The 14,223-nt window shown below is 32.5% G+C and overlaps 1 protein-coding gene across 1 annotated transcript; it reads right to left on the minus strand.

Moving 5' to 3' along the window:
* Window positions 1–1,670: 1,670 nt before the first annotated feature.
* On the minus strand, window positions 1,671–2,709 carry LOC111002019. Its single transcript, XM_022272109.2, has one exon. The coding sequence runs from the start codon at window positions 2,699–2,701 to the stop codon at window positions 1,913–1,915; it is 789 nt and encodes a 262-aa protein (XP_022127801.2). The 5' UTR covers window positions 2,702–2,709; the 3' UTR covers window positions 1,671–1,912.
* Window positions 2,710–14,223: the final 11,514 nt, after the last annotated feature.

The following is a 14,223-nucleotide window of genomic DNA, read 5'->3' on the forward strand; positions in this document are numbered from 1 at the left end:
TTTTCTGTAATTAAAGTATAGTAATTATCATATAAATACAAGTAATAATCATAAAACTATTATTTTATTTATATTTAAGTTATTGCTTTGGGCATTTTGATTTTCTTTAAAAATGCAGAAATTGTAATAAGTACATCACAGTTTTAATAGGAACAATATTTAAGGTTCAAGTTGAAGGTCAACGACATAGTTAAACCCATTTACGCTAGATGTCACTGCTTTACAATTAGATCAGAAACGTATAACAAAATAGGAATCATAAATAAAATTTTATATTATATATCGTACATACCAGGAAATTTATATAAACAATAAGATATTATATGGAAAAGTCACAATTCTTTCCTTTATCGTGATTCCATTTTTATTGTTCACTAGAATTTGTCGCCCTAACATAGCTACTATAAAAAGTAATTTATAACTACTGTGGAAAGGTTAGGTATCATATTTTTTTTACATAACGATCACTTTGTACTATATAACAGAGATTTAGCGGGTTGATAACAATGTCAGAAACATTATAATTATTGAATATATTTTTGCTAAATTTGTCATGTCATGTCATATTTGCTTTTATTCATCTATGTTTTCAGTATTTGTTGTCTTATACAATTTTCTATGTTGTATTGAGGATTTTATGTTAAAATTGTCTTTTTCTGAAGAACAGTTTCACGTATTTAAATTGAGCAATACTTAAAATATCCATTTAACAAACTGCTTAAAAACAAAAGTTGCAAGTTACCTATTACTTAATCTTCATTAATTCGAAAACGAGATAATCCATGTTAATTAGAGATAGCCGAACTAATGGGTGCATTACACGTGAGCTTAATGTATAAAGATTTTATCATAACCGTAGCTTAACGGCTCTGTGCACGAATACCGTGATTAGCTTATAATATCTCCTATTACTGACTTGTTACTGACCCACTGTTGTATCCGCATTTCTCTTGCTTTTACTTAACCTATACATATATCTTTCTAGGAGCTTCTTTACATAAACTAGAGCATATGATCACTTTGAAGCCTTATAACCCTCGAAAAGGCAAAAATGTTACACGCATTTGAACCAATACTGGTAAAATTAAAAAAAAATGTAAGTAGATACAGTTTTTTATAAAGTTGAAACATATTTGACCTTTATGAAGTACATAAAATGTTTTTCGTTTAAATCATTATCCATTTTTATATCCGAGTAGTTTTTTGAATATATTATTTATAAGTTCCCATATAAATGAAATGAATGAAAAAATATAGACGTCTTCAAGCGACGATTACTTATTTACGCTTCAAAATTATTACAAATCCTTAACAACAGTGTATTCCTAATAACTATATTCATGAATTAAGCACGTGCATATTTACTGATAAATTAAAATAATAGTGAATCAAAAAAATGGCTTTTTTCTAATGTTTATAAATAACACACGCAAATTTGAAAATTGTCGTATTTTAATTACGTGCAGTACAGTTAAATCCCGTACTTGTGATATACTCTTACACCAATGCCAAAGTTTTTCTTTCGTTGGCTGTAATATATTCTCCACGAAGACATATAATTAAGTAGTTATTAATTAAGTTAATATTAATGATGCAGAAATGATAGTCAACGCAAATTTAAATCTTTAATCAAGAACTCCAACATACTACATATACATACAACAACTTTAATAAATAACAAAAATAAATGCATAACAAATCATTCAAACAAAAAAGAATTGCATACACAGATACAATATATATATCGCGACATATACATTAACCCGTTATATTCAGGCAAATAAATCCTATATACTACTTAAATAATAATTAAAGCCAGGTACTCAAACTCTTATATATAAAACACATTCAGTTTATAAATACAATCACTCCACTAGTACACAAGAGAGAAATCGCCTAGAATATAGGTTATTTAAGTAGGCTTTTGCGCGGTGTAAGCTAGACTTTGCGCGTCTAAGGCACGCCCCCAGCCGCTTCCGTGACCTGAACCACTGCTATAACTGGCTGTGTCACCTCCATACCCAGTTGCACCACCGTAATCATGGCTCGAAGTATGACTTGTAGAATGGTGAGGATGTGCTACGACCTCATAAGTAACATGCTTTTGTTGTGACAGCAGCTTCTTCAATCCAATTATCGCAGACAAGACCAACGCCAACTTTCCTATCAACAACGCTTTACCAGCGATTAAGGCGATAGCACCAATCGCTAATGGCAGTAAAGCCATCATTTTCAACACAACGGCTGCAATTAGGGGCCCGAGAATCTTCGCCGCTTTCTTTTTCTTGCCTCTTGATTCCTCTGATACATCACTGTCGTCAAACGAAGATACCGTGTCTTCCAATGCTCGACCCACACTTGAAACTGTGTCTATGACGTCAGATCCTTTAACTTCAACGCGCAATGAATGTGTTTCAAAGTAGTTCTGTAGTCTGGATACCGGGTCTAAGGCTCTGGGAGCACCTGTGGCTGGTGGTGCATCTGCTGCTCTTACGACAGTCACGCCATCTGTCAAAGCGAACGTTTCCTTCTGTCCGATCATTTTGTCTACAAAAGAGAAGAATTTGTACTTGAGACATGATGTGGATTCCTTTCGGAGGCAGTCACCGATCCCGTCAAGATCATTGTCAGTGTGCCCTGAGTCTTGGGCGGGGAGGGCGGTGCAAACCGCGAATGTGAATAGAATAACCGTCCTCCACATAGCTAGATTTCTTAGTGACTGTGCGCCGGCGCAATGTATCTGACCTTAAATAGCGTACGCTCTGCACCCCTCGATGTGACCCGATGAAAAAACGGATCAAAATATAATAGACTTTCTCAGTAAAAGTAATGTGCCGTAATGTTGCGTATTTGAAAGCCTGGTCAATAGGGTTCATGAACTTGAAGTATTGTGTAATATATTGTTTTTGTTTATGTTGTAAACAATTACTTTCAAGTTTGTTCACACATTGATAATAATAAATTTAATTGAAAGTGATGTACGTTAGGAATTCAGTTAATAGCTCTGTATTTAATAAATTCTGTATTATTAAAGAAAAATTCTTTTATTTTTACACTTCAACTTAACAATGAAAGAGATTGATTTTTTTATACGAGTATATTGTTGTTCATTATTTTTAAATTAATTAATTCAAATTAATAAACCTTAAATAGAAAACCAATAATATAAATATTAACCTCCTACGTATTACGATTATCTAATTATCTATGCGAAATACCGGGATAGCGACTTTGAAGAAGACTTTGAGAATTGGATTACATCGTAACCTACTTTTATATTTCAGGTTTTTACTTCATAAATACTTTTAAAATCTAATAAATTTAATAATTACATTTGAAATCTATACATAATCTATACTGTCCAATAAACATATTATACAAAGTGTCAATTTATAAATAATTACTACTAACGAGACACATCTTTGTTTAATTTGTGATATATGGTTAAAAATTCATAAATAAATTGTTTGTTAAATTTGTTAAAAAAAAACTCTGGTTAGAAACCTTAACCAGAGCTTTATGTGGTATTTATTCAAAAATACGTAAATACTAGAACATTAAGTCAGGAAAATCGAATTAAAAGAAATAAAACAATTAAATGTTAAATCCGGTGAGCAACATAATTTCACATTACGTTAAGACCAGTTTCTATCCTATGAAAGTTGGCGACACTTGATTTAGTACTTAGTACTAGACTTTCAAAGATATACACTGACATTCCGTCGCTTTGAGTTGAGAAAAAAAAGCTCTATTGTTGATTTTAACGACTTACGCTGATAATAATTAAATTTTTAAAAATCTTGTTTTAAGTATGGGCCACTTTTTTGTTTAAGTTATTTTTAAGTAAAGTTTACAGGCTTTTCCGCCAGTCTACTAACGCGCAACAGTTTTTGTTTTACCGGGAATCGAACATTATACTTTCGGTTTGAATGTAACTTAATACTTTCATGGAGTGTAGGCATATAGGTCTTTAACCATAGTTGTATGCAACATGCACCACCAATGTTGTTTAAAATAATAACCATGAAATATGTCGTATAGGTCTTTATTTATTTATAAGTCCTAAAACAATGTATGCATAAAATGATCAAGAAAATATGATATCACACATTTCATACACATACACATCAATTATATTATATGAACATAAGCAAGCTAGCATGGGAAACAATTAAACAGGCAACCCCAAATTAAATCAAACCAAAAAAAAAACAGATCAAACGATGACATTAATATAAAATGTTGTCATTACTTTAACTTAAGTACATTTATTGATTATAAATCAGTAATCCAGGTAAATTAGACTTATCGACGAGTACACGCTTCCATCTTCCAAATGTTATTGGAATTGGAGCAACGAAAAAGAAAATGTCAATAAACCAGTATCGTCTCTATTGACTATTGATTGTAGTATTTGATATATACGTGATCTAACTGAAAATGACTTCCGTGATCACGAATTAAACTCTTACTTTTATTGTTTGAATCGAATCCGAATTTTAAGATTATGAAGAGAAATTTGAAATTGATTGTTTTATATTTGTTCTATTAGGTTAACTAAGTATATGGACAATATCTCGTAATCTTCCAATAGGGAGATGAATAAGCCCTCTGTGCCTACCAAGCCGAAATAATTATTGTCTTACCAAAATAAAAGAGAAATGACAAATGTATCGTGTCTTTTTGTGTCTTATCTATTATAAATCCAATATTCACACATTCATATATCACAAGAATCTAGTTCATATCGCAAACAAAGGTGATATAGTCCTACTAACCGAGAATAGTCAATATTAACCTGATGAGAACTTGTACAGTTGAATATTGTTTTTATAAATACATTTCTATGAGACATAAATCAGGTAAGACATATTATAATATTTTTTACTAATTTTTAAGTTTTCATTAAATTGATCAATTGACACCATAATAAGGCTTTGATTGATGCCAAATTAAATAAAATGGAATAATAACTAACTTTTGTTACAGCCTCGGTTAAAATTAATCAAATTACCAATTTTTATCAGATTAAAGTGGAAACATATGCAAGAGTAACCGCAAAATTAAAAGCATAAACTCGCTACGAAATATCGTCGAAACAAAGTACGTATGGATTGAAATATTACGCGAACATAAATTATATAATGTATTGTCAGCGAACCTGCTCAATGAAAATAGTCGAAGAGGTCAATGACTTAAGGCAGCGTACACAAGGTTATTATAACGTAATTTTTGTATTAGTTAATACTACAAAATAATAGCTCAATGGCCGTACAACCCTTATTGGGCCTTGGTCTCAGATTGTATGGTATGCCTTTAATTATTATCTCATAGGCTGAGTCTTTTTTACGCCGCCTTTTTCTGTCGGCCAACACCCTCTGTCTTCTTTGCCGATGAGTAGGGATGCCAACAAGCTCGAATTTTATGACGTGGAATAAGTGATACCATGATGATCTTATGTTTCAAAATAAACGTATTTTCTTTTCTTTTGCTGCAGTGCCTGACATGTCTATTTTTGGATAAGACACGCCGGTGTCAAGGTTAAGTGCAAGATTATTTGTTTATATATTACATAAAAAAATAACAAATATTACATAAAATAATTTATGTAGAGCTATACGCTCTCGAAACTAGTCCAACAACAACTATGAACGCATGAACTTAAACATATTATAATGAAATATACATTTTAATAAAAAAAATATTAACATAAAATGCCCTTGGATACAGCTATAAACAGGGTTGGATGTACAATACGGCCTTAGAGAGTAAAATATTATCTTGGTTTGGTTTATTTTTCGTTTGGCCACATGCTCAGCGGACATGCTTTTTGAAACTAGGACTAGTACATCTGATTTAAAAAGTAAATAATTTTTACTTCCTATTTTTCTGAACTTCGTCTCTTTAAGCTCGGATTCTATCCATAATAAAAAAAAATAAGTGGCACTATAACCTTTTTAGGTCTTGACCTCAATTCATCAATCCATCAATTTTTTTATCTAATAGGCAAGTATGTGATCTCCCTCCAGTGCCTGACAGTGTCGTCGACTTTTTGGGTCAAATACATGTCGGTATCCTCACGATGTTTTCCTTCACCGTTCGAGCAAATGTTAAATGCGCACATAGAAATAAACTCCATTGGTGCACAGCCGGGGATCGAACGTATCTCAAGTACGTTCGATCCCCGCACGCTGGAGCCACTAGGCCAACACTGCTCTTCTATCCATAATATATGGTTTCAGAATCACATTAAAAAACAATCTACACATTCATTTGGTAATAATAACACGTACCTGACATGCAGTGAACCCTACCTATATAATCATTGACCTGTGACTGCGGGCGAAAGTAAGCGAAAGTCAAGGGCTCCGTGAGAACACGTCATGTGTCTTTATTTTACGAATAACAGGCCGTTATCACAATACTCTTTACGGTTAGTACCTGGATATCTAAACTCTTTATTTACGTTTACTAATATATATCATATGAAACGCCTGACGTATGAAATATACATTTCATTAAAATAAAATTGATAAAAGTACGACGCCTATAAAATATATCAAAAAGTTTAGAGTGAGTATTTTCATACATTTTTGTTGTTGCTATGACAACCGATGATTCAAAAATATCCAGAGTAAAGATTAATGACTTGAACTTAATGTATATAAATGCTAGTTTCGATATCCCGCTAAATATTTAATTTAGGTTGGAAGTCTATAAAAGCTCTTCTAGAAAAGAAATTAATTGAACATACAGAAATGTATTAGCATACTTCTTCACACAGAAAAATTATATTTTTCATTTTTTAAACTTGCTATTTTCGTGAATCTTTATTTAAAGAACAATATGTATTGCGTTCTAAACAGACTTCGACAACAATAGGAACATGTTTAATTAAAAAGAAATTCTACAGAAGAATATTCTCATGATTACATTAATCATTTTAACCCGTACATTCATTTCTACATTTGTTCTTATAACCTTGATAATTCTACTCTCTCTGAACTGGGAAGCTTAGGATTCCTAGTTCAGAATGTAGACTGTAAACTCTATACTCTGTGAACCGGCAATTGTTTTTTTTTATTTTTTTTTATAGAACATGGGGCAAAGGGGCAGGGGATTTAGGCTCGCCTGATATGTCCGAAATTTCTTCAGAATTTCTGATGACAACAATTTTATATAATCAACAATGTATGTGTAAAATTTCACAATTACAACAATATAACATCTCTAAAGAATAATTAAAATTACTGATGAATATGAAACACTATATCGACACTCTTCAATCTCTAACCTAATTTCCATAAGATATTAATCAACCCAGATACAAGTAATTATAGTACTCTCTACTACAATTGTCAATGGGAAATAGGGAAAATGTGTGAGAATGTCGCTTGGAAGCGGTCATTAATAAGTAAATTAACAGCATATGCCAATTCAATATCATTATTTTACACTTAAATCCTACCTATTTCTTAAGAAAGATTATTTTACAATGTAGTTACGAATGTAATAAAGGCTTCTTACATATGTAAATTAGCTATATATACTGATTTTAATTAAAAAAATATGTATTTATGATTCAAGAACGGAACATGAACCGATGAACAAGCTTAGAACCAAGACGGACATAGGTTATTTTTTATCCTGTTTCATTGGGGTGTGATATAAAACGTGGTATAACAAAACGCAATAAAGAGAAAAACAAAAAAAATATCTGTCAAAACATCAATCTAGCCATTCATTTTTAAAACATGGTATAATAATACGCAACTGACAGAATGTATGATTTAAATTTTAACAATTAGTAATGATTGGTTGAAGTATTTCTGGTTTCTATTAGCTTATCGTGCCGACATTATCATCATAAAAGCCATGACCAAGACGATAGCATCTTTCCCGATGTAGCCGTAATGCTATGAATGGGTGGAACGATATTGATGAGTCTATAAGTGGATTCGAGAATAGTTCAGATTATTTACAACTAGATGATTTTTAAGTTTGATTTTTGTATATTATAGTACTAGCAGTAGGAGCTAACAGACATTATCAGTAAATAATAAATTAATAAAACTTGTCGCAACAAATAGCATGCATTTCATTACATTTGACATTTGATAGTTAGACTATTAGTTAGTTAATTATTGATTTATTTTGAAACGACATTCAATTGTTTTGTTACCATTGCACTATTTTTAAATTTAAACCTAGATCTAAGAAGACACTCATATAGTCTGTTCTTAGATCTGAATTGTTAACGTGAAATACGTAACTATAAGATTCACACAAAACAGGAAAATAACGATTATCAACTATTTAAAGAAAAAAAATCGTGAGTTATTTCTTCACATGAAAGTCAGGAGCAATATGAAATATAAAGTATTTTTAAACGAATGTATCAAAGAGATTAATCTTAATTTGATGTTTACGACAAAGAAACTTTCACTGTTCTTAGATTGTCGGATATTCAATAGTACACCAACTTACAGTGTTCTCACTCAATTTGCGTAGAAAGTTAATAGTTACTACCACTAGAGTACATTTAATTAAAATAAGGAGTTAGCGTGTGTCGGAGTTCGATTCCCGGAGTAACAATCATTATTTCTGAAGTAAGGCATGCAGCCAATTAATATGAGTTTATGAGGCCCAGAAATATATTTATATAGTACATATTTAAATTTTTACTAATAACTCTTAATCTGTCTAATGACACTTAACTACATCTGTCAAATCATGTTTATGTAATGAAAAGATACGGATTAGCGGTGCAGTTCTTGGATATATAAAATTATTACATTTGTAGTATTAAGGGTGTGTATTACTTTAGTTTAAAGATGTTAAAAAATAATAATAACAGCAATTAAAGCAGTGAGTTTGTAGGTTGAATAAATAGGTGTTAGTTCATGCAGGCATTTTGAGAATATGTGAAGGAGCATAAAAGAGGAACGTTATTGTAAAAGATGGAATAACTTTAACGTAGGAGAGTGAGTACGTTGCTCAGTTGGAAAGTTCAGAATACTCTCTCTATTCTCCACTAAGACTATTTCACTAGCGGAAAGTGAGGTAAGCTCAGGTGCCCCTCAATTGGCCATCCCTGATAGCCGACCACCTTCACTTGTTGAGACTGTGAAAGACTACTGGCAGTGCCTTATATTTAGTACCGGTTTATAGTTAAATATTTTCCCAGCACAATGGAAATACACCATGGTTCCTGTTCCAAAGCTAATAACGGAACCGTCCATCCAGCATATAAGCGACTATAGGCCGATAGTATTCTCAATGCCTGCAAAGGTTTTGAATCAGCAATACATAGTATATTCTCACAAATAGCGCCATAATTGCGTGATGGATGACATGGGTTTTCGAAAGACGAAACACAACTACTCTTGGACTTTATGACGTAATTGATGCCTGACACTGTGAGCGTTGTTAAGTAGCTAGCGAAGGTCGGCTGAACACCAAAACTGATGCGTATTTTGGGCTCCCAATGAAAATAAGTTCAAACTTAAAATTGTTACAGAGCAAAGATTCGGTAGTACTAGATTGCCTTGTCTATGTGTCTGATAGGTGCGTTAGTAGGCTACATTGTCCGCCGTTGCTACATGTGTCCCCACTATTTTAACCTTCTCCAATGAGTTCATTGATAAACGTACGTTTGTCAATGAATTCAAATCAAAAATATCTTTATTCATATAGGTAAACATGTACACTTATGAACGTCAAGAAAAACAAATTAAATTAATTGTAAATTTACATTTACAACCAGTTCGCAAGTCAAGGACGTAGAGCGGGTAAGAAGAACTGGCAAGAAATTTTCCGCTACTCTTTTCAATCGCCAAGTTTTTAATACAAATTGTTTGAACTGGAGCAAATCAATCCCAAGGATTAGGATCATTTAAGTATTCGTCACATTTATAAAAAGCTTTATCAATTAATTTACTTTTAATAAGGGCTATGAATTTATTTAGTTATAGTTCTTTAATTTCGCTTGGGAGTTTTTTGTAAATTCCATAGGATTACGGACCTTTTTAGTTTTTAGCGAATGAACTGACAAAAGTTCTACTATTTGTTAGTACCGACAATAATTATCAATTTTTTTCAATGTTAACATTTTCTTTTCATTTTATTGCATTCTTGTTGATTTAGGATTGACCTTGGATGAGATAGTGTTTTTTTTTGAATAAATATATAAATAAAATTGGTATCTATATTTATCATTTCTATGCGGATTTATTTTTCATTATGATAATGAATTGTTTGAAGATGTTATAGTGTTAGTTAGTGTTACGTATATGAATAAATTTTATATATATCATTAATTTTAAAGTAGCATTTTTTCATTCAAGTTTTACATAAATTGTAGAATAAGAAATAGAACTGTAAATGTAGTGCATATTGTATAGCAATCTGCTACCGAAAGCAGTTTTCTAACATAGCAAATCCGGATCGGCCACGAGTCACAGTATGTTACGTACAGACAGTTAACAAATTATTACATTTTCAATTGATATCTGTAGTAACTTCTTGTTTATACATCATCGCTACTAGTAAATAGTTTACCTACGCGGGTGTTCTTTTTATAAAATCTATCGATTTAAAATAAATTTGTTTTGTTCATAATTCATTAGTATTTTTTTTTCTTACTTACCTTAGTTACCTTGAAACCAATATAACGAGATGATTCCACAACATTAGAACTAAGAATTTGAACGAGCATTCCCGTCTCGTCGTTAAATTTCAAAGTAAAGTAAACATTTAAAACCAAAGACTATTTGAGTTATTGTCTTCTGTTTAATGAAAGATACCATAATATGTAAATATTTGACAATGCGTTTTTTTTTTGTTTTTGTGCGTTGTGAGGCTAATCAAATAACAACAATATCATTCATGTTTAATATTCGGTATTCTGTCGAATATTTTTTTTAAAAGCAATTTCTTCGAACTTAAAATATTATTATTAAATTGCAAATAATGCAAGTAAGAAAAATGCGCAGTTTGAACTTCATTTATTAAATCTCAAAATTACATGTTTTATTTTTTCTTGCTGACGCTACTTGTTGACATTGGCTATTTAAATGGAGTAGAAACCGCAATGATTGCTATTGCAAGTGGTCTTATATAAAAACTGCAATGTACTACTATTTTGACAATTTACTACAGCAAAAAAATGCTTTGTTATGATGTGAAAATAGATACACAACCTAAAAATAGATGAAAAAAGCGCGGGAAGTGTAAAAATAGGCGGGCGTCTTTTTTTTGGCTTAACTTTAGAAAATTAAATTAAAATAAAAAATACAGGATCAGTTAAGTTATAAGGTGTATATAGTAGTAGTTATTGTTGATTATTTATATTTTTAGTTTGTCTTAATAGCCTGGTAAGTTATTTTATTTTATTATATGTAGATAAGAATTTTTCTCTTGTCGTCCATGATGGAGCCCGAAGACCCTGGAGGGACATCCCTCCAGGTGTCTCATGTAGTTACAATCGATGCGTCTGGAATGGAAACGGAAGGTTCCATTATCGATACAGACTGTTCAGATAGCACGAAGTCTGTTAAAAGAAAAAGAGTATCTGTGAGAAATGAAAAAAAGAGAAAAAGTTCCCAAAATTTCCCTAATGATTTAAAAGACAATATAACTCCTAAAGTCATCGAGTCTGATGTTAAAACAACAGAAATACCCCCAAATGAGGCTGCCCACTCTAACAATATTCCAGATAGTCCTCGCGTTGCTAGGTCGCTTTACCAGGCGTCAGACCCTGCGCCTTATGTTGTCCATGTTCAAAAAATCATGGAAACAAATCAAACCGGATCTGTTCACCCCATACAATTTGGATTTTTCCTTAAAAAAAATTATGTAAAAAGCATTGTAGAGGGAAGTATAAAAAAAATAGGGAGGAATATGTTGTCATTGCAATTTGAGACATTTAAAGATGCTAACTTATTTTTAAATCATAAATCTCTCAACACAAATAAATACAAAGCCTTTATTCCGGCTTTCACAATCACCCGCATGGGAATTGTGAGAGGTGTTCCGTGTGAATGGGATGAAAAAGAAATATTAGAAAACATTGAGCTTCCGCAGAATTGTGGAAGTCTTTTGAAAGTTCGGAGATTAAACAGGAAAATCTTTGAAGGAGAGAATTCCAAGTTCATTCCAACTGAGACTGTAGTCTTAACCTTTGATGGGAAGATCTTACCTCCCAAGGTCTTTATATGCTACAACTCCCTACCTGTAGACCTTTATATTTACCCCACACTGCAATGTTTCAATTGCTGCCGTTTTGGTCACACCAAAATGCAATGCAGAGGCACTCCAAGGTGTTACAAATGTGGTGACAACCATTCAAGTATTAGTTGCAAGACTGAAAGGGATGATGCTGTGTGTATCTTATGCTCTGGTTCTCATTTTGCAACGGATAAAAAGTGCCCAGAGTATGCTAGGCAAAAAGCTATTAAAGAAACAATGGCTAAAAAGTCAATATCATATTCAGAAGCCAGTAAAGTTCATCCACCAATTTCTAAATCTTATGCTGACGTTGTTGCTTCTGCGTCATCGGCCCATTCTGGTCCGAATATTTCTTATTCCAGTCCCTATAATTTAACAAGCCCTACTAAGACTTCCACACAGTCATTTAGGAAAACAGTATTCATGAAACCCAAAGCTCGTCCTAAAAATGTAAGTAAGGGATATGATCAAAAAACGCATGCAGAGCTTATCCAAGATTACAGCAACATTCCTTCCTTTTCTAAAGGTTGTCTCAACAACTATAATGATTTGTCAGAAATAATAACAAAGGATCTCATCATTTCTATAATACAGTACCTTTCACAATCTGACATAATTAAAATACCGTCCAACGATGCCCCTTCTACAAAAAGTTTTTTAACTAATGGACAGTCAAGACCATCCTCAAAACCAGTCTCTGGTGATTCAATGGAATTGCCGGAGCATTAATAGTAAAAAAAGTGACCTAATTTTTTTATTAAATAATTACAAACCATTTGCCGTCTCTCTTCAAGAGACTTGGCTTCGTCCCGGATTCAATTTTAGAATTCAAGGACATATCTGTCTTAGAGAAGACAGAACAGATGGGTATGGTGGAGTTGCACTTATTCTTAGAGGAGGTGTGCCATTTGTTCACATACCCATCCCTAATCACAGTGATAAATTTTCTATTATTGCTGCTAGTGTAAATAATATTTGTATTGTAAATATATATATACCTCACCCTTCCACTGAAGTCTTTGACAATATTTGTAGCATTCTATCTTCCCTCCCGCGCCCTATTTTGGTCACGGGAGATTTCAATGCACAACATACTATGTGGGGAAGTTTTAAGTCTGATCATTATGGGGCTAGAATCTTGGACATCTTAGATGATTATAATTTATGCCTTCTAAACACCGGTTGTCCTACTAGAAGGACACAGCCCCATGAGGGTATTAGTGCACCAGATCTTACCCTGTGTAGCCCTTCCCTTGCTCCTACATTAAACTGGTGGACTCTATCGTCTTCATACGGAAGCGATCACTTTCCAGTAATTGTATCATTTCCTCAAAAAATTAGAGAACAGACAAAGGCTCCTCCCCGTCTTAAATATAAACTTAAGGAAGCCAACTGGTCATTATTTAGAGATAAAGTTCAACAAAATTTAACAACCATACCTCCAGTAAATGACAGCAATAATCATTTTTGTGCTGAAGCTTTAACACAAGCCCTATTACAGGCTGCTGAGGAAGTTTTTCCAATTAAAAATAAAAGTGGCAATGGGTATATTCCATCACCACCTTGGTGGGACAGTGAGTGTTCTGCGGCTGTAGCGGAGAGAAAGAAATCTGAAAGGAATTACAGAGAAAATTCTACAACACAAAATTTTAATATTCTTAGTAATCTTATAACTAAAACACGTAAATTATTAAAGCAAAAAAAATTCAATGGCTGGAAATCTTTTTGTGCCTCAATTTCACCAGACATTTCTCCATCGGAAGTTTGGCAAAATATTCGGAGATTCAGATCTGCCTTTAAACCTCCTAGATCTCATTTTATGGATAGCAGTACAGTTGATTTGTTTCTAGACAAATTAGCTCCACCATATGTGCCATTTATAGATAATATTTCTTTTCACTCACAGCCTTCTTTCCTCTCCCAGCACAGAAGTAGTGATTCACTCATTTCGTTTAGCCTTTCAGAACTCAAAGGGGTTCTTTCAAAACTTAGGGA

The sequence above is a fragment of the Pieris rapae genome, chromosome 11 (assembly GCF_905147795.1).
Source record: "Pieris rapae chromosome 11, ilPieRapa1.1, whole genome shotgun sequence".
Taxonomy (NCBI): Eukaryota; Metazoa; Arthropoda; class Insecta; order Lepidoptera; family Pieridae; genus Pieris; species Pieris rapae.